The sequence below is a fragment of the Vulpes vulpes genome, chromosome 6 (assembly GCF_048418805.1).
Source record: "Vulpes vulpes isolate BD-2025 chromosome 6, VulVul3, whole genome shotgun sequence".
Lineage (NCBI taxonomy): Eukaryota > Metazoa > Chordata > Mammalia > Carnivora > Canidae > Vulpes > Vulpes vulpes.
This window is the reverse complement of record NC_132785.1, coordinates 52,375,404-52,400,636: the sequence shown is the minus strand read 5'-3', so window position 1 is coordinate 52,400,636 and position 25,233 is coordinate 52,375,404. Positions and strand designations below refer to the sequence as shown.

The window sequence follows — 25,233 nt, the reverse complement described above, 5'->3', positions numbered from 1 at the left end:
TGCGTCATCAAGGATGCTTATCAAATTGCAACTTGATTTTTAAATGTAACTTTGACTCCTATTTTAACAAGGCATCTAAGTATCAAGCATTCTCTGTTTTTAATTTTAATTAGCATCTCAAATCCAACTCAGCTCCTGTATTCCATTGCTGTGAGCAAATACCCTATGCAGGAGAAGTCCAAATTCCTCCACACATAACTCAAGAATCTTGAGAATCTGCCCCTGACGGCCCCTCCTTTATCAGTTCCTTTCTCTCCCCAGCCTGGCCACTGGGCTTGCATTCTGAAAAGCCAGAAAATTTGCTGATTTTAGGCTTTCCTGCCTTTCATTAATTTTGTTCTCAGCTCTATCAATATTTAACAAAGTTCCCTTTGAAAAGCCAACCCTGTCTCAGAAATGTGGAGGAAAACAAGGAAAGGTTGTCCACTTTTTTGTTCTAGTTTTGCCTTGAGCTGGAAGTTTGAAAGGAGGTACAGTATGTAGAGATGGTGAAGAGGTGGTGCAAGTGTGGTACCAAGGGGAACCAAGGGGATAAAATCTGAGAAGGGAAAGGAGACCAAGGGGCATATCCCACTGTTGCTTCATCTGCTTAATCAGCAGTCCTGCCACTTGAAGAGATATATTACCAGAATCTCACAGTTGCACTGTTGGATGATATTAAGGGTTTTTTTTTTTTAAGATTTTATTTATTTATTCAGAAGACACAGAGAGAGAAGCAGAGACATGGGCAGAGGGAGAAGCAAGAGGCCCTATGTGGGAGTCAATCCCAGAATCCCAGGACCACGCCCTGAGGCGAAGGCAGATGCTCAACCACTGAACCACCCAGGCATCCCAGGTAATAGGTTTTATTAAAGAGATTATCACCTTGAACTTTGTTTTACAAAATGCCATTGAACAGAAGCCTCCTGAAATGATTGACATACAGCTGGTGCTCAGTGGTCAAGCCTTTGATCCCAATCAGATGAATGGACAGCTAGTCCAGCCCCAGTCTATTCTCCCCAGGGTATTTTGGCCTCAAAGACAGTCAGTGGAGACTCCAAATAGTAACTCTGACTGTGGGACTTGCAGGTTCCATAAGAGTTCAGCACGCGGGAAGGAATGGGAGAGAGGAGTGAGGGGGGTCATCTCACCCAGAGGGAACTATTCAACGGAATCACTCAAATCCCAAATGACTGTTGATCTGAATAGAGCCACAATAGGAAACAGAAAGCCTGTCTTGCCCGTGTGATCTTCAGGGCAAACCCTTTGAAAAGCTGTTAAACCTTCACTACTCCAATGTGATACACAGGCACCAAATGGAAGCCTGAGCAGTCAAACTGACCCTCCAGCTGTTTGGTCTCTGCCCAGGAGGCCAGAGGCAGGAACCACCTGCTGGTTTCATAAAGATGGTCTGTACCCAAACCTAGCCCATGGAGACAATGAGCCGAAAAGATTGAGGAGGATGACAGTGGAAATCAAGCCCCAGCCTCCTGACAGTGCACTCAGGTGCGCATCTGTTCCCTGATTCTGTGTTGCAATTAAAAAGAATGATTTTTACATATTTAGATATTTTCCATTTATCCTGGTCTGATGCCTGAATTTGAATGCGGCTGAAGTTAAGGGTACTAATTAATTGTGAATCACTCCAATACTTGAATATGAGGCCTCTCGAGCCTAATGTGCAAATTTATGTAAAAACAATGTGAAAATTAGAAATGCATTGGCACATTTTTTTAAACCAGAACTGTAGCTTTCTGTCTAGTCGAACAGACTGCTCATTTGCAAGTTGTCTATATGCAAAGCGTTCTGCCCCTGGGAGCCTCAAATCTCCTTAGCAAGTCGTCTGAAATTTGAGAACAGCTTTGTTCTGAACCCACTTTCTACTCTCTTCACTTTCTCTCCTCCGGTTCAGCAGTGTGGAAAAAAGGCTAGGTACAGGTTTCACCTGGCAACCCAGCAGCAAGTCCAGCCCAGAACAGGAAGCCCACCCTGGGAAACAGGCCAGATCCCCCTGACAACCCAAAAGATTCAAGTGACCCTCTTGCAGACCAGCCCTGGGGAAGTGAAAGAGGCTGTTGGTGCATAGGTCCCAGGCTAGCTTTCCCACGACTCTTGGGTGCCTTTTGAGGTTAAAGCACGGCAGCTGCCCTGAAAGCCCTCACCACTTGCGTATGTGTCAGGCCCTCAATTCTGCAGTCCTGTGTGGCCTCGCAGTGGCATCACGGGAAGAGCCAGCGCTGACAGGTGCCAAGGTGCAGCAGCAGGGGGAGCATTCGGCTCATCTGCCCTCAGCTGCCTGGCACCTAAGCCAAGAAGTAGGCCAGAGGCCAGTCCCAGAAGATGCTTGCAGGGGGCCAGCAGGGCAGGGCCAAGTCATTCCACATGTAGGAGTGGCAGGGGAGTCCTTATGGGAATTACCTAGCTAATCATTTAGCTGTGGGAGCAGAAAGGGTAGTGACAGAGACAGGAGAATTTCCCAGGAACTGGCCTGCAGCCAGACAGAGCTAATGGCCACCCACCCAGGCCAGCAGAGGCAGTATGAAGCCCACCAGCTGAAGAGGGGCACTCCTGGAATAGAAGCTGCACCCACGAAGAGTGTGAACCATTGTCGCCCCTTAGGGACATTGCTCAGTGTTTTCCCAGCAGCTCAATCCCAGGTTAAAGAGACAGCACCCCTAGGCCCCCAGTAGCTGGGACATCTGACACAACCGACTTCTTTGCTTGGTGCTCACAGCTCATGTTGACTCAAGTTATGAAAAAGGTAATTCCCTATATTGACTTGCTCTGTAAATGCTATTCTCAGTTGTAACCAGAAAACTCAATTTCCACCAGCTTTGGTGCCACGGTTGCCATCCTGATGTAGGTATTCTATGGTCTTGATACGCATAATGTGGTCCCCTAGATTGGCATCAGCACTGCCAACTCTGAGTTCGTCAGAAATGCAAACATCCTGGGGCCCACCCTAGACTTCCAGAATCAGAATCTGCATAATAACAAGACCCCTAGAGGATTCACGTGTTTTAAGAAGTTCTGTTCTAAGGTTCTTCTAATTTTCACCAAGCCAGACTGAGTTTCAGGGGGTCCAGTTACCAGCTGGGTGACTAAATAAAGACCCTCAAGTCTTCATCTGTAAAATGGGGATGCTCATCCTATTTAATTTAACATGATTAAATTAAACAAATCAGGAATAACTGTCCTATAAAATGAGAATCCTGATCAAAATGCTCAATTTTATTCTTATGCTGCATCTTGACTCAGTAATTGGATTACAAACTCCTGAGAACAGGAACAATCTCTCTTCTACCTTTTTTCTTTTATCCTCCTAACACACCACGTACAGTGTCCTGCCTAAAATAAGGTTGACTATTTGATGTTTACAAAACTCAACCTCTCTTGAAACCTCCAGGCACCACCCCCACCACAAATAAAAAAATCTGATTTCAATTCCTGACTCCAAGCACAGAGCTCCTGTCACTCTGACCTAATCCTCTGAGGTTCATCCCTCTAAATAATTGTATTGTCTCTATCGAAAAACAGCACTTTGTTACCATGGCGACACACACATAATCGCTTGTGTAATTGTGGATGGCTCTCCTAAGCAGCCCCCTTCCCTCCAGACAACATAGGAAACAGTCTACCCTCCCGCATGTTATTCCCGCATAGGTTTGCCTCAGGACCCTACACAGTTTCTCAAATTTACATAACCTTTATGAACACTAGAGACCAATAGGAGCAGACTGATTGACACAGTAGGAAGACGATTTGGGGGAGGAAAATTAGAGGTCTGGGTCCCAGGTCAGAGCTTGACACTATTTTGCAATCTAACATGGCACAAGACACCCGACTTTTCAGGACCCAATTCCCCCCTATTCAAAGAGAGGTGAGTGAACAACGTGCTTTTCTACAGCTTAACTCTCTGATGTTCTATCATTTACTGACTTGTTTTTTAAGTGTCACTTAACTGAAATTATTTAACAAACCTTCGCAGCATTAAACATTAACACAGATCTTTTTATATGGCACGGTTCATTATCATGCCAATAAATGATTAATTACAATTCTCTGACTGAGCCAATAATTTGGCAGTACTTTTATGATTCATAATTTGTGTGTGTTGTAATGTCACCTCTGAAAACTGACAAACTAGCATTTACTGTTTTTTATTGCCTCTCTGAGGTGGCTTTTGAAAGAGACACCAAGTGACACATGGTTAAGAAGGGTTTAAAAGTTTGACGTGGTTGGATTAGGCATTATTTATCTCCGAGGAGCAGAAGATCGGCACTTTTGTGGACTTCTGTGACTATTTGAGCAACAAATCCAGCAATGAATAATTCAACGGGCTGTTCGGCCAATGCCACAGTTTGCAATGGTGCGTCCTGTGTGGTAACTCAGAATAACTTCAATGACATCCTCAGTGTGGTACTGAGTACTGTCTTAACCATCCTCCTGGCTATGGTGATGTTTTCCATGGGATGCAATGTGGAAATCAAGAAATTCCTAGGACACATAAAGCGGCCATGGGGCATATGCGTTGGCTTCCTCTGTCAATTTGGAATCATGCCCCTCACGGGATTCATCCTGTCAGTGGCCTTTGACATCCTCCCTCTCCAAGCCGTAGTGGTACTCATCATGGGATGCTGTCCTGGAGGAACTGCCTCCAATATCTTGGCCTACTGGGTAGATGGCGACATGGACTTGAGGTAAGATATCTAAGCCTCTGCATACTGCAATCACATGCCTCTGCAATGTGACAATCACATTGAATGAATCTTTTCAGAAGCCTATGTCACTGTGATGTCCACCTGATCTGCCACTGATCTAGGTACAGCTGAAGAATTAAACAGGAGAAAATAAATGCTTTCACTCACCTTCCTGTACAACTGCTTAGCTATTGGAATTTGGGGGTTATATTTTGTATTTGTGTTTTTTAATCTAACTAAGCTAACAGGGAGTTGACTAATCACTGCTTACCTTTGGGAAAAGATTCGAAGTTTTTCAAAAACGAAATTCTAAAAAAAGAAAGAAAGAAAGAAAGAAAGAAAGAAAGAAAGAAAGAAAGAAAGAAAGAAAGAAATTAATTCTGACCCACAAATGTACCTGAGGACGTTTTCCTCGTTGGTATCAGCAACAAAACAAAACAAACCTTTCTTTGTGGTGATGAGAATCTCTATGAGCAATCATGAAATCAAAATGTTCATTTAACAGTAGAATCTGTGCTGAGATGATGGTCAGCTCTACAAATACAGCTAGATCTTTGAACAAGCTTTTTCCTGGTATAAAGCCTTAGGAAGAATTTGTGTATTTACTTCACTTCTACTGGCATTAAAAGAAAAAAAAAAAAAAAACCTGCAACAGCTTTTTTTTTTTAATTATGCTTACCTTACTATAAAATAAACAGAAATGGTTTCTCTGCTTCCCACAGAGTAATCTAAATTGTAATGTTTGCCCAATTCATCCCATGCCAGTCTGAACTAGCAGTGGGGGAAAAAAAACTGATAGAAATAAGATGACGCATTAATGCGATGAGACTGAGAATTTTAATGCTTTAAGTTGAATAGAAAAATGTCTTTGTCCATACCTTACAATTCCTCATTTCCCGGGAAAGGTATGCATTTCTGCAAAGCAGCCAGGTGTTAATGTAACATATCTTATTAAACACTGTACAGTAGGCAATCAGCTCTGTTAATCACCAGCTACTATACTCAGAAGAGCAAAGCTTAAGATATAGAAATGTAACCACTGCAAAATGTAAAACTGTACTCCATGTTGATCCAGTGCCTACTGAGCAACTGGGAGCCTTCCATCTCATCTCAGCTGGTGCTGATCCTCCCAAAGCTTTAGAAGAGCCATACAGACTATGCGTCTGCACTTCACATAGTTTTCACTTAAGGAAATACCACATCCTCCTTGCAATAGATTTTTTTTCCTAAGGAAGGCCTGTAAAGAATGCAGGGTGGCAGGTATTGCTCAGGTTTAGTTAATCTGTGAACCACCATATAGCAAAAGGTTCTTTTAGGTTTCAACTTAGTTTGATATGGACATAAGCACACAGAGGTGACAATTCCCAAAGCCAGTACCCTCTAAACTGTGGAGAGGGGCCTGAATTAAATATGGGACTTTGATGTCCGCTGAAGAGCTTTTACCTAATATTTGTAACTTTTCAACAAAATGGAGGTCTTATGCCTCAACATAATGCCATGTATAATCATTTTGTAAGATGGAAAAATATGCATGATGCTGGGTTATTTGGCTGTTGAAACAGATTTCATTCCGCAAGCTAAAACTGGAGGGACCTAATCTAAAAGCTCCAACTTACACTTCTCTGTGGTTTTAAGGAAATCGTATTTGTCTTGAAACAGATGATTACGTAATCCTATCTACCTCATATAACAATTCCTGTAAAAAAAATAAAATATTAAAAAATAAGAACCAGAGTAGAATTTGAAACCCTGGTAGAAAACAGCCAGCTGAATCACTGTATATGAATTGTTCAGCAAGTCAAAATAATCCCTAAATGGGACATATGGCATTGAAATTTTTAATTTTCAATCTAAAAAGTGTGTACTCCACAGATCCCTTTTGTCTTGCAATAACAAAATAACACCAACAGCTCTGGTCCAGCAGTGATGCTAGCAATTCCACCTACCCAGAACTCAAATAAGACCCAGTAGAAGACTACACACCCCAAATACATCCTGCTTAATCTCATAAATGTTCCTTACACAGGACCTTCTTATTCTCCTAATCCTAGAGTTCTATTATGCAATTTCCCAGCACCAAGGATAAGAAATAAGAAGTGGAGTGGGGAATGAGGCACTAGAGGGGCAGGCCTGTGTCCCACAGCAGCAAGTGGCCCAGAAAGCCTGACCTCAAGAGAGAAAACCAAAAATGCCTGCAAAGCAAAGAAGGCACCTCACAAGACACAGCAGCCTCTGTATCATCACTTAATCTACAGCCAAACAGCTCTATAAACACAATGACCCAGAAGACATGGCTGTATTTTGGCAGAGCGAGTAATAATGTTTATCACAATGCTCATAATCATTGAAAGAAGCTTAAATTCTGCTACTATATAAGATGATGACATTATGCATTGCATATGTTAAAGGAAAAACTGTTCAAATATTTCTCTAAAGCAAATTTAGAGATTATCACCTCAGCTGTTGGGAAATAGTTCTCCAACACACTCTATTCTTCTGGAGTCAATTCTGTCCTCTAAGAACTTTACCTTCTCCACTTCCACTGGAACTCTAGCAATGGCAGCCAAGATATGATCATTTATACCAACAGGTATCTGTACTGGTTACTAGTTGCTTGAACGGCTACCACACAATGCAAGTAAAACTACTCCGTCTACATTGACTTTCTTGGATGTGGTTTCTGGGAGAAAAAAATAAATAATTTCCCCCCAAGGACCCTGTCCCCTCCTCACCCCCACTCCTATCTCTCACTCACCACATTATTCCCCCCTCACACCCTTGTGTCCTCCTCTCCCCCTCATCCCCGATTTCCCTCACCCCTTCATTTCCCCCTACATTACCTCATCACTCCTCACCCCTACCATTTCTTCTGAACCTGGGAAGCACTGCATTTTGCAATCTCTAGTGAAAACAAAAACCAGCAAAAAAAAATAGCAGACAATTATCCTTAACAAAATTATGGACCTTGTTCATTGAAATACAGCAAGAGATATTTCAGCTCCTTCTCAGACCATTCTAGCCTAGAAAATTGTTGCACGAATTTGATTAGTGTACAGGTGTTTTCTCCTGCTCTAGCTATGCAGTGGGCATCCTATGAACAAATGTTTCTGGGAGAAATGAAGGTGACACCTTCAGGTAAATCTGCTGGTGACAGGACCCATAGTTCAAGGGACAAAAGAGATGTCTGTTTCTTTTGTGATTGCTATATTCCCAGAGATCCTCCATTTTCAAAACCTCGTTTCTTAGCAGTGGCCTCAGCCATGCAAGGACTTTTCCTTCTCATTTTCCTTTCCTTGACTTCTTTGGGAAATCCCTGCTCATGCATCCTTTCCTCCACTTCTCTCAGTTCCTTCACTACAATCTATTAGCTGCATTCCCTGTAACTATTGTCTAGTGCTAATAGTTTCTAGATTTTCCTTCCACATCCTTTATTTTCTGGCTAAAGATTGTTGCATTTTTCATCTTCCAGTTAAGTTTTCATGGTTTTTTTTTTAGGTTCAAGATCCCAAACCTCTGGCTTATGACAAATTCAAAGCAGTCTCTCCCATTTAAACCACATAAACGCCCAGCTCCTCTCTACTCTAAGAACTAGTCTAACAGTATTGGACTTTTCCTGTTTTTTCTTCTAAGTAACCAAACTATGTTTCTCTATTTACTTTTATTTTACTAGCTAGTATTGAGTTGGCACTATTATGAGCCATACTCAGTACAAGTATTCCACATAATTCTAAGAGAATTCCAAGATAATCCTCTTGAGGCCAGTACTATTATTTTCTGCATTTGACAGATGATAAAATTAAGGCTCAAAACCTTTACCAAGGTCACAGAGGTGGTATATGTCAGAGTCAGAATTTGAATCCAGACCCATCCACTTATCCCTATCCAGACTCTTAATCTTTGTTCAACATTGTATCTATTGCTTATCACATCCCCAATTTCTAGCAACACCTGTATACACTTTGTTTGATCCTTTGAATTTGGTGTTTCACTTCTAACATGATAAAAGTCTTTGCATTCCTCATCACTGACTTCACCAAATTCCTTAACATTTACTGAATTCTCACTTATTGTTTTTATTTCTAAAAGGAAAAAAAAGAAAACAGTTATCCCCAGTGATTAATAGAGCTAATGCCAAAAATTAAAGACAGGAGATTTTTGCTTTTCTTACATATTTCCTCATTCCAATATAAATTCATGATAGTATTTCTATCATTGACATCTATATATTTCTTATAAAATTTCAGATTTCATTCATGTAAAATGATTTTTTTCTTTTGCTAATCTGTTCTTCTACATTGCTCCCCAAAATTATGACTTGTGAATTTTTTAAATATTTTATTTATTTATTCATGAGAGACACAGGCAGAGGGAAAAGAGGGCTCCCTGCAGGGAGTCTTATGCAGGACTCATCCCAGGACCCTGGGATCACAACCTGAGCCAAAGGCAGACACTTAACCACTGAGCCACCCAGGTTCCCCTACCTTTGAAATGTTTTTCATCTCATTTTGAGTGTTTCGATATTGTTCTCATATGAGTTCAAATGGCATCAACTTCTGGCCACCTATTCTCTTGTATCTCTGCAGTGCCTCATGGTTAAGATGGCTTGCTAAAGCTAGACCATTCCCTTCTCCAACTGCTGACTTGTCCTTCTTCATGGTCTTCAGGAAACCGTTCTTGCCAAACCCAAAACCATGATGCAACTTCATAAATTGCCTTAGCAATAACTCAAAATTGAAGCTTTTGCAAAGATGTTTGAAAGAAAAAACAAAGACAGAAACAGACTTCCTTCTAAACATATTTCTCATAGTTTAAAACAAAAAAACTCTTGGCCTTCTATTGGCTATACGATCCAGGTAGTGAGCACCACTCCTTTTGTGCACCCCCTCCTGTTCTCTCCACTCTGGAAAGTACATCGGACATACTAGAATAAAAGTAATTTCATTATGGTGCTAACTAATCCATTCTGATTTATTTTTTAAGTAAAAGATAAAAAAGAGAATGTCAAAGGAAGGGTATTTACAAAGTAAATAGAGTTTACAAAGTCCCATATTTTTATTATAAGTAGGACTCCTTACGAAAAGTATTATTCTGGTTTAGGATTCTTCCTTAACATCTCTATTTTGTATCTAAATTAAATTAACCTGTCACCATAATAGATGGAACTTCTTGAAAACATTTTATATACATCTCTAACATTGGTTGGTGTTATACTATTTTAGCTCCACCAGACAAGTATTTTTTTTTTCCTAAAATCTTTAAACACATTTTAAGTGAGGTCATCTCCAGTTTTTAAAAAATGATTATTAAGGAAGTTAAGCCCTCTGATAAATATTGCCAGCTTTTGCCAAAACTGTGCTTAGATACATTAAAACAAAATTCCTCACCTCTAGCTGTTTTCCTTAGAATTGTGTAGTGTGGTTGTTGGTTTTTGTTAGGGGCAGCGGGGCGAGGGAGGGGGGCACAGATAATGTAATTTCACTTTTTCCTTCAAGTTCACATCTAATACCTTTAAGAAATTATTACTCTGATAGTATCCATGATACAACTTCTGGAAAAAGAACTTTCAGAAAAATTTCTCCAGTTTCCTGATTCTGTATTTTGCCAGAACACAACACACACACACACACACACACACACACACACGCACATAAAGGCAGGCACACACACTATGGCTGGATGGCTAATACAGTAACTGACTTTTAATAAGAGCCTTGCATTATTCTATACTGGACTCGTTGGGTCATTAGTCCTCACAGTCTATGAGGTGGGGACGATCTTATCTTCATTTCACAGATAAGGAAGCTGGCAAAGGGAAATCAAGTAAATTACCTGAAGACTGTAGTACTTATGTAGTAAGTGGCCACGCCTGCTTCCAGCCCGGGCAGTGTCTGCCTTTAACATCTGGCCCAGACATTTAACAGCTCGGCTCCCCAGGAGGAGAATGTGCCTCTGTGTATAGGGCCCTTTGATGGGACCAGGAAGACCCGCTACCCAAAAACCTCTCTTCCATCCACTGTCACATTGCTGAAAATAGCACCATTCCGTATAAATTCCTCCGTATCAAAAGCCAAAGATACCCAGCCAGATTTGCTCACTAAAATACAGATGCTCTCAGGAGGAATGGTACAAAACCCTGGTTCTTCTGAACACACATTTGGTAAAATTTCTTAGTGGAAATAGAATCCAGGCCTCCCCTGCCTGCTTACATGTCTCCTTTCATTTTTTTAAGTCAGTTTTCTATTTATTTTCTCAAGCCATAGGCATTGGGGCAATAATCTGTTTACCTTGGAAAAAGACACTGAGGCTCCCTCTCTTGGACATGTGTTCTCCTCCAAGGTCCCAGGGAGGCCTGTCTCATCTCAGTACAGACAGATGCCGCAAAGCTCCTAAAGTTTTGGCTGGTGTAGAGGTGTTTGCTCTTCTCTGATTGGAGGTCCAAAGGGTGGCGTGTCCAAGCACCTTGTAACTTTTTAAATAATGAATTGAAGCAGTTATTAACTATCTTCTTTGATCCTCGAGAACCAAGGGGGAGGGAGGAATGACCCAAGACAAAGTAGAAAAACAAATCCGGATCTCAGCATTTTGCTCAAGGCTGGGACCTGTACAAAGATGGGCACATGTTTGTGTCCATCCATCAGCCTAGATGCTGCTGCTGTTGCTGGAGCGTCTTTTGTGGGACTTCCTAATCACAAATTGCACCGTGAAGCAAGCTTTCCCCCTAGAAAGCCCAGCTGGACGAATCAACCTGCCCATTTCCTTTCAGCATCAGCATGACTACATGCTCCACGCTGCTCGCCCTGGGAATGATGCCGCTGTGCCTCTTTATCTATACCAAAATGTGGGTCGACTCTGGGACGATCGTCATTCCCTTTGATAACATAGGTAAGTCATCCCCCTGCAAGATTTCTGGATATCCCGCTCCTATTCTCTGTTCATCGTCAGGCCAGGCTCAGTCCTAGCTAGTATTTACCTCTGGCACCAGCAGCAGCGTTGACCAATCCGGATTTCATTACAAGTCACACCTGCATTTGAATACGGGTTGGTAGAACCTAAATCCCAAACCTTGATCCCTAAGGAAAACCTGCTTTTCCTCCATTGAAATCAGCAGAGAGAGGGGCTGACTTAAGGCACAGCCATCTGGACCTGAGGAAGCCAAGATTGCTGGGCCACAGGGTGCTCTGTCCTTTCTGTAAACCACAGGACAATTAGTTTATGGGAATAGGAGTTTGCTCCCAGATACTCAGATTGAAGAAATAGAGAAAAACAATTTTTCCACTAATGATTTAACATTAGGGCACCTCATAAGCAATCATGAGTGTGACCCTGGGAAACTACCAGATAAAACATAGTGTAGATAACACCCGACTGTGAGCCACATCTTGGTTTAGAAGTTGATTGCCTGGCACAGTCTGTATACTATGCCCCAGAAGTCAGATCTGCTAGTCATGACTCTGTCTCCACTCGTTTTGCTCCCAGATGTTAACACCCACCCCAAAAGGGCTGTGTTTCTGTTTCTGGGACAACAGATGACAGTAGAAAATTAAGTTGTTTGTATAACATGGAATCAAGGCCAAGACAACACGGTTCCTGGCCTTCCCAAACCAGGCATTTCCCACAGAACCGTAGTCACAAAGGATGAGATACAGGTAAGACGGTAGATATCACCAGGTACATGGCATGCAGCATAGTCTTTATTCAGCTGACTTTATTCAGAGCTACCTCAGGAGGTATGGGTGTCCACTGAAGGGAGCTTAGCGTAAGCAAAGCTAGATGGCGACTCAGAAGGATATTTGTAAAGGAATTCTTGTTGGCATGGGAAGCTGGACTGGCTATATCTAAAGTCCCTTCCATCTCTACGAAAGATGCTTCCCTGTGATACTAACAGGACTGAGGTCTATACAACTGAATTAGAACAAACACTAATCTGGGACAATCTGTATTGACACACCTTACTCAGTATGGGATTTCTCCACACTAGGTCCTTCTACTGACCTGAGGAAATCTCTCATATCAGAGATAATCTCCTGTGAATAAGTTTTAAGGTGACCCTACAGAATCAATCACCTGCTATGCCTCAGGCTCCTTAACTCTCAGTCTGCCCCCTTGGAGGGCACCTTCTTTCAAGCTAAACGACGTAGACTGCTTGAGTAGTGTGCACTGTAGGTCTCTCAAAGAACCTGTCTGTTGAGTAAGGAGTTTAAGTCTGTATTACTTAGTGTTTTAAAAAATAATTTAAGCTTTAAAATATTCTCCTCTAGTTCATTCCTGCCTGGAAAACACTCCATGGCCTCATTGAATAATTCTAACTATACCATGAATGACTTAGAGCACATCCTAAAAATAAGTCTTTTTTAAAAAGAGAACATGAGAAAGAGTAATTAGCACCTGAGTGGCAGCAAAGATCAGGGCAAAAAAGAAAATAGAAAAAAAAAGAGGGCAGCCCCGGTGGCTCAGCGGTTTAGCGCCACCTTCAGCCCAGGGTGTGATCCTAGAGACCGGGGATAGAGCCCTAAGTCAGGCCCCCTGTATGGAGCCTGCTTCTCTCTCTCTCTCTCTCTCTCTCTCTCTCTCTCTCTCTCAGTGTGTGTCTCTAATAAATAAATTAAAAATCTTTTAAAAAAAGAAAAAAGAAGAGGAAAATACTTTTGAAAATGTTTAATGAGTTTGAAAAACAAGCTATTAACTGCTTCATCACCATTTTGCCCAGGCTTTTTTTCCACCCTAACCTTCTTACTATTGGCTTTTCCTAGTCCTTTAAGAAAACAACCTAATTACTTCACAGGTTGTTCTCACTACTTTTTAGATGAGGAAGCAAAGGCCTGGGTGACTAATTTGTCCTGGATGAGCAGTGAGCTGGAAGTGCCCTCTGGTCTGTGCATCCTCTCCGTGGGCAGGGCTGCAAGCCTAGGCTCCCCACGATGCCTGCCAAACTCTGCAGGGGCCACACTCTGGCTGAGCCCTTCCCATGGGGATGTAGGGGTGGAGGAGGGTGGCCGCAGCAGATTGCTGCCCCAACCCCCGCCCTGACTCTGCCATTTGTTTAAGGGTGTCTAGCACCATGAACTGTGCACCTGCTTCATCACCTAATTCCCATGGCAGCAGCATGAGCTAGACACAACTCTACCCACCTCACAAATGGGGAAACCAGAGCACAGAGGAGCTGGACAGTTTGCATCATCCCCACAGTCTGTAAGGTTCCACTCTGAGTCCATCTGGCCCCACACCACCCTGTGACTGTCCACCTCTCACTTTTATCCACCCTTCATTCCTCCCATACCTGCTCTGTGAACTCTATTAAAGGCCAATTTAGGGTTCACATGGTGTAACTGCAAACAGATGATTTCCCATCTGACTGGACAGGCATTTGACACGGGGAGTGGGCAGGGAGTGGGGCAAGGGTCAGAGGCACATCAGGAAATCAAGAAGAGGGAAAACAGCCCTGAGAAGGAAAGAGAATCTTTACCCCCACTGAAGAGTCAAGAGTCCTACCACCCCACCTCTCCGGGTGGGAGCCACACACTCTGAGTGCAAAGAAGGGCAAAGAGTATTGATGGGTTTCTTTTTTTTTCCTCTGGTCAACTCCTGGCTCTGGAAAAACTGTCTCTGGCCTCATCTGGGTGAGAAAGGAAACACAATTTGGGCAGGCCGTCCTGCCTGCATGCTTATCCTGCAGCCTTGAGCTGCCAGGAAGAGATAAAGACCCTTTGGGAGGAGCCCAAACCTGGTGAGGCAGGGTCTCTCCTTTCATGGAGCCAACACATTAAATATATATACATTACCAAAAACCTAACCACACTGACATTCCAAGCCCAGTATTTGCACTTAGATTGAAGCTACCACACTACAATCAATTCATATCAAGAAGGTTTTAATTTAAAGCCTACAGACTTTACACAATTTAGGGAGTAGTCTGGACACCCGGGGGAGGAAGTCTCCTCCCACAGTAGCAGGATATAAGGCTACCCAGAGGAGATTTTTCTGGGGGCTCTTACCAGCACATCTATCAACGACTCTTCCATATCCTGTGTTCCACCATTTTCTCCCCACCCTGTCCTTCCCCCTCCCCCCCTTTTTTTTCTGCTATAGGTATTCCTGGCCATTACTTAATCCCTTTGAGTAATTTCTGAGAAAAAATAACTGCTGACCTTTATATTGTCAGGAGGACCAGAAGACTACAAAGAAATTATGTTTTCATCGCTGTTGTGATCATTTTAAATTCATATTTACAGCCCTGGAATCTAGAATCCATTCTCCAGTCCTCATTGAATCTACTCCAACACTAAGCAAAAACCACTCTCAAAATCTCATTATTCAATTCCACTTTGCCCTACTGCTTTAAAAGGATATTTGAAAAAGAAACAGCCCATGAGAAGTTCGAAGCTGTTGGTACTATATTATATAAAAGCAGTGATTGGACCAATGAGTGTTAAGTAACATGGAGAAACAAACCACATGTCATGGGAACAGCAGTAAATTTAACACAGGGAAATTGAAGTATGACTCTTTTATCTGGCTGGGTGAGCACGTTCCTGCAAAGAATTATAATTACTTGAGAGGTCGCCAAATATATTATCTCACAGAAAATTTAAAGCGTGCTTTTTCAACCTCTTCTCTCACCTCTCTGCTATAGATTTGAATAACCGAGCTTGGTCTGAGCCAGAAGTCATTGGCCCATAAAGTGCCTGGAGAATTTTGAACTTTTTGTTTTATTTCTGCTACTGTGAAGTTAACAGGCAGATGTAAAATATCTGGGTAAAACATACACACAAACTTTAAGAAGGTATTTTTCCTAGGACATAAAAACCCAAAGATCAAAGAAGCCAAGATTCTGACAAATTGAAACGAAGAGTGTCAATATAAAGAACTCTAAAAAGGATTTACATCTTCCATATTATCAGTGCTCTGCCAGTAATGTTAAATTATTTGCTGAAAAAAAAAATAAATTATTTGCTGGAGTGGGTGAAAGAGGAGAGTTTTGTTGTTGTTTCGCTTGTGTCTGTTTTGTGTGCTCAAGAAGGGAGACCCATCTACTACCTAAGCCTCTTCCAGGCTGCTTACTCTTTTGTCTTCGTCTTCCCTGTACTATGTGTGTTCTGCTGATCAAATCCCTCTTCTGTCATTTTTAGGTACATCTTTGGTGGCTCTTGTTGTTCCGGTTTCCATTGGAATGTTAGTTAATCACAAATGGCCCCAGAAAGCCAAGATCATACTCAAGGTCAGTGTCCCATGCCATAGGTTGCTAAGTCAAATGCTCCACAGTGTGAGTTGCAATAATAGATCTCTCCAGCCACTAAATTTATTTTCTCATCATATTATAAACCTCCATCTGGGGAGACTTCAAGTGTTAGATATGCCATCCACTCTTCTACAATGCCACCTATAAGGCGGCACCTGACCACCCTTCCTGGCCCCACCTACAGGGAAGAATTCTATCCCTACTTTGAGATATCAAACTCAAACACCACCTCTTGCTTTTACCCTACCCTGCACTCCCATGGCACGTGGCTCTGATCTCTGTTCTGTGGGTTGGTGTTATAAAATAGACCTAAGTAGCTGTTTTCGAAAACATGTTTCTTTATCTCTGAATCCATATGGCCAGTCCAGTACCTGGCAACTGGTAGATATTAGTACCCATTAATAATTAGTAATCATGCATTCCCCTTCACCAGCTGTATTTGAGCCAGGTGAGATGGATACAGATAAAAGTGGTATAGATAAAACACACAGATGATGTAAATACCCAGACATTAATACAGATAAAGATATAGATATAGAGGTACATATACCCCACTGATCAGAAGACAAAATAAGCTAGGTGGCTTTTCTTTGTTCCTTTGGATCCCCCCTCCAAAAAAAAAGAGTTATAATCCCCAAATTTTTTTAGTGTGAAACGGAGAAAACGGTAATAACAGTGGTTTTGTTTTCATATGCTTTTTTAGCTTTTGTAGAATTTTATATCCCCTTTCTCATTATCATTATAACAAAAAGTGTCTAGGGCAAGATTTTATCCTCAATTACAGATGAAGAAACCAGGACTAAGAGAAGTTGTGTGACTTACCAAAGGAACTAGAGCAGGAGGAATTGAATCTGGAGCTCTTGTTGACTGGGCTTTCTTCCCCTCCAACAGGATAATTTGCAAGCTAGAACATCTTCTTCAGGCTAATGGAGCTCAGACATTGAAGGTTCTGTTATTTTTTAAAAATGAGAACATGGGACAAGCACCAGAGTTTCTGGTGGGCTCACCACAGTCATCAGGAAAGGAAAACCCAGAGTGGTGACTTTGCTATCACAATGGTTAAGTCTACTTGTATCTTCCCTCCAGATTGGGTCCATCACAGGGGCAATCCTTATTGTGCTCATAGCTGTCGTCGGAGGAATTCTATACCAGAGTGCCTGGATCATCGCTCCCAAACTGTGGATCATAGGAACACTATTTCCTTTGGCTGGATACTCTCTAGGGTTTTTACTGGCTAGAATATCTGGTCAGTCCTGGCACAGGTATGGTGTTTTGATAAGTCAGACTGGGAAGTTTCTTCTTGTAAAAGCTGTTGTATGCATTTGTTATGGGCTGCTGTAGGGGAGGACCCCAGACAATGTGGCTTAAACAACAGAATCTGCTGTCTTACAGTTCTGGAGGTTAGAAGTCCAAACATCAGCATGTCAGCAGAATGGTTCCTTCTGAGGGATGTGAAGGGAGTCTGCCCCTTGGCTTGAAGATGGCTGTCGTCACATTGTATTTTTTCTATGAATGTCTCTGTGTCCAAATTTCCCCATATTATTTTCAATCATATTGGATGGGGGCCTACCCTAATCACTTTATCTTAACTAACTATATCTGTGATGACCCTATTTCCAAATAAGGTCACATTCTGAGGTCCTGGGGGTTAGGACTTCGGCAAATGCATTTGGGAAGACACAATTCAACCCCTAACAGTTGTAAATACTGATAACAAACTCAAAATCTTTCACCTATAATAACATTCACCCCATTTCTGAATATGTCATGATACAGACTCATTCATTCCTCAATTATACTAGTCCCCTAGGAAGAAAATATTGACCGCCTCTGTGTTGCTCAAATGCTTGGGGACCATTCCCCATACAATGCACATTGAGCTCTTACAGTGTCTCACATTCTTAATCTCCAAGCATAATAACTTCAACAAAAGCACTTAGGCTGGCCTTGTCACACACAGGGGCTCCTCCAGCCAGCAGTAGGATGGACTCATCATCCCAAAGTGCTGACGTTAGAACTGGGTTCAGCAAATGTGAGTCTGGTACCGAGTAAAAACTTTTCCTCTCCTACCAGTGTATCTGAATCCATGGGCAAGTGTCAGAGTTGGAGCATGTATGAGATTGAGAAAGAGATCAGCAGCAGTGGATAGTGAGGAGTGTTACCTGTCCTCAGGCTGACCTAGCTTGCACTCTGACCTACCACCTCCGGACCTTGGGACCTCAGAACAGGCTTTCACTCTTCCTCTGACTTTTCTCATCTGTAGAATGGGGGCACTAATACCTACCCGATAGATTTTTATCATGATTTAATCAGAAAAACAAAACCACTTAAAAATAAAGGAACTCTAACAATATTCTATCTTGAGTGTTTTCTCAGCCCCTGCTCTATGCACTGCACTGTTACCAAGGGCATAATTGAAAAGAGTGAAATGAGCCCACTTTGAATTTATGGAACACTAATATAAATGATCCTACTCTTTTCATATCTGTATTTTTTATTTATATATACCTGCTTTAAACATATATGTATTGCTCAATATGCAATTTTATTTATATTAAATATATTACCTTTTTAATAAAGATTATAACATAATATAAATATTATCTTTATATATAAAGATATATATACATATACACACATACACATATATAAAGATACACACAGACATAATATCTGTATAGATACATAAGGATATATTCCACTGCTCAGGAGGCAAAATAAGCTAGTAACTGTTCTTTGTTTCTCTGGACAAAAAAAAAAAAGTTATAATCTCTAATTTTTTTTTTAATGTGAAAAGGAGAAAACAGTAACAACAGTGCTCTGTTTGCATATGCTTTCTTAACTTTGCAGAACTTTTATCTCTTTTCTCATTATCATAACAATCATAAAAGGTGACTAGAGAGGGTACCTGGGTAACTCAGTCAGTTAAGTATCCAACTCTTGGTTTTGTCTCAGGTCATGATTTCAAGGTCCTGGGATGGAACCCGAGTCAGGCTCCCTGCTCTGCTTGTCTCCCACTCTCTCTGCCCCTCTCCAATCTGGCTTTCACACTCTCTCTCTATGTCTCAAATGGATGGATAAATCTTTTTTTTAAGGTGATTAGGGCAATATAGAATATTTATATAGTATATATAGCATATAATGACACATATTAAGAAGTTATATATCTATGTAGTATAAATAAAAGTTTATGTTGAATATATACATTAAAAGCAGATATAAATATATAGACATGTATGTATCTGTTCTCATATCTGCTTTTTTTTTTTGAAAGAGAGCACACACGTGCACATGTGCAAGGGGAGGAGAAAGGGAGGGCAGAAGGAGAGGAAGAGAGAGAATCTTAAGCAAGCTCCACAGCCAGCACAGAGCCCCATGAGGCTCAGTCTCACGACTATGAAATCATGACCTGAGCCAAAAGCAAGAGTTAGACGTTTAACCAACTGAGCCACCCAGGCATCCCACATTATATCTGCTTTCAATGTTATACAATAACAAAGCAAAAAATAATGACAATAAAAGCACAAATCCTTGTAACATGTCTCACAGGTGCCGGACAGTTGCTTTGGAAACAGGGATGCAGAACACTCAGCTGTGCTCCACCATCGTGCAACTCTCTTTCACCCAGGAGGAGCTCAATGTCGTGTTTACCTTCCCACTCATCTACAGCATCTTCCAGCTTGCCTTTGCTGCAATATTCTTAGGAAGTATGGAATAATGCTAATCACGTTGTCACTGATGACGTTCCTCTTTGAGAAATCCTTGAGTTGCTAATATGACATTTTTTTAAATAACCTTTTTGTGGTGGTGAATTATAGAAATTAAATTAAATTCCCTTTATGTGATAGCAAAATAAATGGGTGGAAAAGGCCACCTGTAATGTAATCATGACTTCCCAACTGTGGATGAAAACATTGCAATTTTGTCAGAACTTTTTAGTAAAGATTATTTTTTTATATTTTATATATTATATATTTACATATATTTTATATTTATGTATTTTATTTATTATTTTTTAATGAAAAGTAATAGAGTTCGAGTCTCTCCACTAACGTTCTTTTTCTGAATAATTAGGGAGGCATATTAACCTGCTAGGAACATTTTACTGTGTGCCTTTCTACATGCTTCCAGGAACCCCAACTGGTCATTTTTTCCGAAATCATCATCTTGATATGCTTTGTAAACATGGGACATTTATCTAAAAAAGAGGTATACAAGGGATATTTATCAGGCTAAGTCATGCTGGAAGACAGATTTTTGTGCATATGCATGTGCACATGTATTAAGTAACATCCATATAATTGGAACAGTTAAAACAAACATGTTCCTTATTTTAGGTATAAGGGATAGCTTGCCTGATTTTTAATTTTACTTCACTGTAGCATATAGCTGGGATCCTTAGCCCCTGCCACCTGCTGGCATTCACCTAGTTAAAGCTTTCCTTCATTTTGTTCTCCAAGGACTGATATGTTTAACCTTTATATTTAAACTCTATTTTTTTTCTAAATAAGAAGACTGGTGTCTTAAGCTTTATAGCTTTTTAAGGGAAGTTTTATAGTGAAGGTGAAAGACAAAAATAATGTAAGTGTTAATAGAATGCCCAGAGGTCCACTGTTGTTTGGGCTTGATTTTACTTTTTTACTCTGCTCCAATAGGTATTCCACTTGCCTATGGTCACTAATCCTTCTCTGCAGTCCTGTCTTGAACTCTCAAAGCAGAGTTTTCCAGAGAAAATAGACTGGTTGATAGAACACTTAAGTGAATTTACTAGTTGAATAACTAACTCAAAAGGGACTCATAGAAAAGCTGAAGGAATGATGGAAAGGCAGGAACTGGTATTGGTCATACCTTCCCACATTTTTATCAGTAGGAATAAAGATGAGGAAGTCATCTTTATTAATTACATGCATTGCCTTGGAACATATTTTGGTAAAAGGATTAGAGGTCTAAATTTGTTTTTTGGAACAAGTAAAATAAGGAAAGGAGGAATGGGAAGACACAGAAGGAAGGAGAGAGCAAAGGACAGAAGGAAGGAGAAGCGAAGTAAGGAAGGGAGGGAGGAAGTGAGAGAAAGAAAGAAGGAAAGAAGAAAGAGAATAAACAATTTGGTTCAATAAAATAAGCAGCATGTGTTGGAGAAGTCCCAGATGAAAACAGTTTATAATAAAACAGTTGAGCTATTTTAATTAACCACAAGCTCAATTCAATAGATTCAATAGCTCAGTAGCTTCAGAATTAACATATCACTAAAAGCTCAGGGACCAACAAAGAGACGTGGATCTTGACATATTAAGATCTTTGAAGCAGGCCACTGTCTCTCTCAGTTGTGTATCATGACAATTAACATTTCCTGACCACTAACTATTCTTCCAGGGCCATACAAGGCACCTTACTATTTCATTTAATGTTCACAATCACCCTCTGAGATAGACAATATTACTATATCTATTTTAGGTGTGATATTCAAATAAATAATACTTTCTCTTCCTCTGTTGACTTTGGAACCAGTTGAGAAGTAGAAGAAATATCAGATATTTAGATAACAAAATAGCATTCTTATTACAGATAGAGCTTAATTAGAAAACGTGGCTCAAAATTGTGACCAAATGGGCTTATTAAACCACCCCCTCCACTGCCCCATACATGTGCCCATATACACACACATGCACTGCTCACCTCCCCTCACCAGGGAGTCTTCCCAGGTGAGCTGACCTCAAAAATATGCTGAGAAGCCGCTGCCACCAGGGACTAGTAGCTTCCTAGAAAAGAGGAAGGCTGGTCACAGATCAGCCAAGGCTCCCACTTCGTGGGGAAGGAATGAGTGAAGTCAGGAGAGACGAAGTGTTATTCCAGCCCAGGTCTTCCTGCAAAGAGCACTAGACCAGGGTCCTGGACACTGTGCCTTAGCATGTATCATATTTACTGAGTACACAAAACAGGTGTCCACTACTGTTCTTGGTGAGCACAACCTGTGGGGCTGATGCCTGCAGATGTCATGTGAGCAAGTACCTACCCCCTGTGGTTGTGTGTCAGGTCTTCCTGAGATACAGCCATCCATGGGTGGCTATGGAACTCAAGAATGGGTTCTGCTTTCTCCAACTAGCCTGCAGCTTACAGAAAATGCAGGCTGGTTTTGATTCATATATTATAATCACTGTCCAAAGAAAGATTGCAGCTAATTGTTAGGAAACTTCACTAACCTCCCCTGTATTGCTTTCTAGTTTATGTGGCATACAAGAAATGTTATGAAAAAAACAACGCGGAATTTCCAGAGAGCAAAGACAATGAAATGGTCTCTGAGTCATCGCTCTATAAGGTGAATGAAGGATTTCAACCAGATGCAAAGTAGACACGAAGTGGAAAAAAAAGAAGAATTCTAAAGTACATGCTTCCATGATAAGATTTGTTTGTTTTGATGGGATATTTGGCAGGAAAAAGTTAAAGTGAAAATTTAAATTCCAATTGAATCCATATATTGGTTTTGGTACCAACTGACTGGTGGTCCAAATCCTTAATGTGACAAATATTTATATATATATATATATATATATATACTGTCTTTGTTATATATATACTGTCTTTGAAATATGCCCAAGAAATATCCTCAGGCCTCCGACTAAAACTGGCATCAGTAACACTGAGAACCTCGTAACTCCTGAACTGGATTCTTACCTAGAATCTCATAACCCAGAGACGAGCACCTGACTTTTTTGTATCTTAACATAGATGCAATGAATTATTATTATTATTATTGTTATTATTATTATAAGTGGCCAAGATTTTCTTCAGTATTTGATTGTAAAAAATTGAAGTGAACATCTTCCACTGACATATTAATTATTACTTTGAAATGTTGCAACCTATTTATTTATATAACTTTGTAGTGTAACATGGACAAATATCTGACTTCCTGTATTTGAAAAAAAAAAGAAAACAGCCTTCTTCAGTGACAGCCCAAAAGCAAAAATTAGAAAAAAGAGTTACTAAATAGAATTCAATCACCAAATTAGAATCAAGCCCATAACTCATCAGTGATATTTTATACATTGGTTGCTCTGCCTCAAGAGTCCAGTGATGCCACTAGATGTTTTAGGAAAAGCAGAATTCTTTCCTATGGCTTGATTTTGGCAAAGAGCTCTTTAAGCTCTTCCTCGAGGGATTTCTTCAAGGTTTGCCTGCAGGAGGTAGGTCTGTTCAGTTCATGGGAAGGCCCCCATGGTAGGCATCATGGGGCAGGGAGAGGACAGGAGGCCCAAAACCTGCAGAAGTATTGGAAAAAGTGCCACTACTCTAGTGGGTGAGTTCAGTTCAATGGGAGAGCATGGGAAATGCAAAGAAAAACACAAATAATGAAGACCCACTTGAAATGCATGATAAGAGTCAGTTAGATGTGCACAGGTGCATTATCAATAAAAAGAATTAAGTCAGGGAACCACAAGGGAAGTGAGCATTAAACAGTAGTTAAAAAAGAAGACATGCCCAGGGCCCAGAAGTAAGAAAGGCGTTGCCAGGTGAGTTCTCTGCATGCTATGAGTAGGTGTCACAAGAGGAAGCAGGGAAGATTTGATCAATGGCAGCAGAGTTTATTGTCAAGGGGGAGACAACTGGCCACATGCTAGATCTAATTTAATTCCTTTTCCTTCATTCTGCCACAACAGGGGGGCACATTCTTAACTCACTTCATAGTGGTTTAGTTCTGTTTTCCACTTGAGCAGTTTCCCTGCCTCATAGATTTTCTTTTGGATGCTTTGGCTCCAAAGGGCCTTTTGTATTCAGATGACATGAGTTCAGATCCTGTTGGGGCTCCTCAGCATTAAAAGAACATGAAGAGCAATTCATAGCTTTTAATGGAGTGTGAGGAATCTGCTTTTATTTTTATTTATTTTGGGAGGGAGGATCTGCTTTTAAAATTGTAACATTTACACCTTTTTATACAAGGTTCACATTTACAATTGAATAAATTTCCTATTTTTTTTCTCATCATTACACAAATATATTAAAAGGAAATAAAGATTTTTATTAAAGGCCAGTAGGGGAGAGGTGGTACAAATTTTCCATTAGGGAGTTTCAAAGAACAGGCTTCCGGTGGTGCCAAAGGAAGACTTTGGGTTTGTCTGTTAAGTACTTCCTATTCTTTCCTCATCAAACAGACAACAGGGCAGGTGCAGTAAAGCCATACTGTGAATTCCTATCTTCATTTCAACATACCCAGAGTCAAGGGCCCAGATGCCAGCAGCTGAAGCAAGCAGGCTTTTCCTCCCTATAGATCCAGATATGTGAGTCAAAACTTGGCTTTCTTACATAGTATAGTATCTTGTGAGTTGCGGTTTTTTTCCTAATGTGCTAGAGGGAAGAAAAATAGCTGAGCTTTGTAAAATGACAGCTCTCTATTTTTAAATGAGTTTGAAAAGCCGATTAAATTATGTATTTTATTGCCTCTGTGAATATCATATTAAATGAATATTTTATTTTAAAGCCTTGAATAAATGAAAATAATTTTTGTAATGTTTGGTCTATTTGAGTCTTTGTGACAACTGTCAAGATTTCTTTGCTGTTCAACTGTAGAGATATAAATAAGATGGAGTTTCTCTAATATTAAATTGTTCTTTGAGTGGTGCCTGAAAGAAACTCTTAATTAAATACTCAAATAATTATATCTCCCACTGATACAGATTGAGATTGTCCCCAAGCAAATCATACTGGGGGAGCATTAATCAAAGACTTAAAAACAGTGTGACAATGACAACTGATTTAAAATAATAATAAAAGTATTACATATACTTACAAATAAGACTACCATCACCTTTTATGAAAAATTTATATAGAGTAATATATAAATATGAAAATGAATATATATTCATTTTGAATATATATATTTATATGTATAATATATAAATACATTTAGTGAGACACAGAGAAAGAGACTTCAATTATGGTGCCAGTGCATTAAAATCTCTCACCAATAGGATTGAAGAATTCTGGATATAAGCCCCATCTGACCCCTCAAAGACATCACTCTTTTGTCCTTCTAGGAAACTTGACTCTCTTCTAGCAGGAAGCAATTTATCTTTCTTGGGATATTTGACAACCCATCACCTTTCAAGCATTTACCTCTTCAAAACCACATTGGTTTAGAACAAGAGTCTTCATACTATTTTATGGGTACTCCTGGGAGTTCATGAGATTGTCCAAGGAATATGCAGGCATGAACAGGGAATCAGTTTCCATTTCTTCAATTTCCATATGTACTCACTCAGAACTTCCCTGCTTGAGATGCCCCAGTGTTCCACATGACCTGGGTTCTCCCTCTGCACTTCC

General features: G+C 40.5%; 1 protein-coding gene across 1 annotated transcript; it reads left to right on the top strand.

The window, feature by feature from the left end:
• Nucleotides 1–465: 465 nt before the first annotated feature.
• On the top strand, nt 466–24,420 carry SLC10A2 (solute carrier family 10 member 2). The gene is made up of 6 exons (XM_026008918.2): nt 466–4,679; nt 11,443–11,561; nt 15,806–15,894; nt 17,002–17,177; nt 19,465–19,622; nt 22,137–24,420. Exons 1-6 carry the CDS (start codon nt 4,303–4,305, stop codon nt 22,262–22,264), a joined length of 1,047 nt encoding a protein of 348 aa, XP_025864703.1. The 5' UTR covers nt 466–4,302; the 3' UTR covers nt 22,265–24,420.
• Nucleotides 24,421–25,233: the final 813 nt, after the last annotated feature.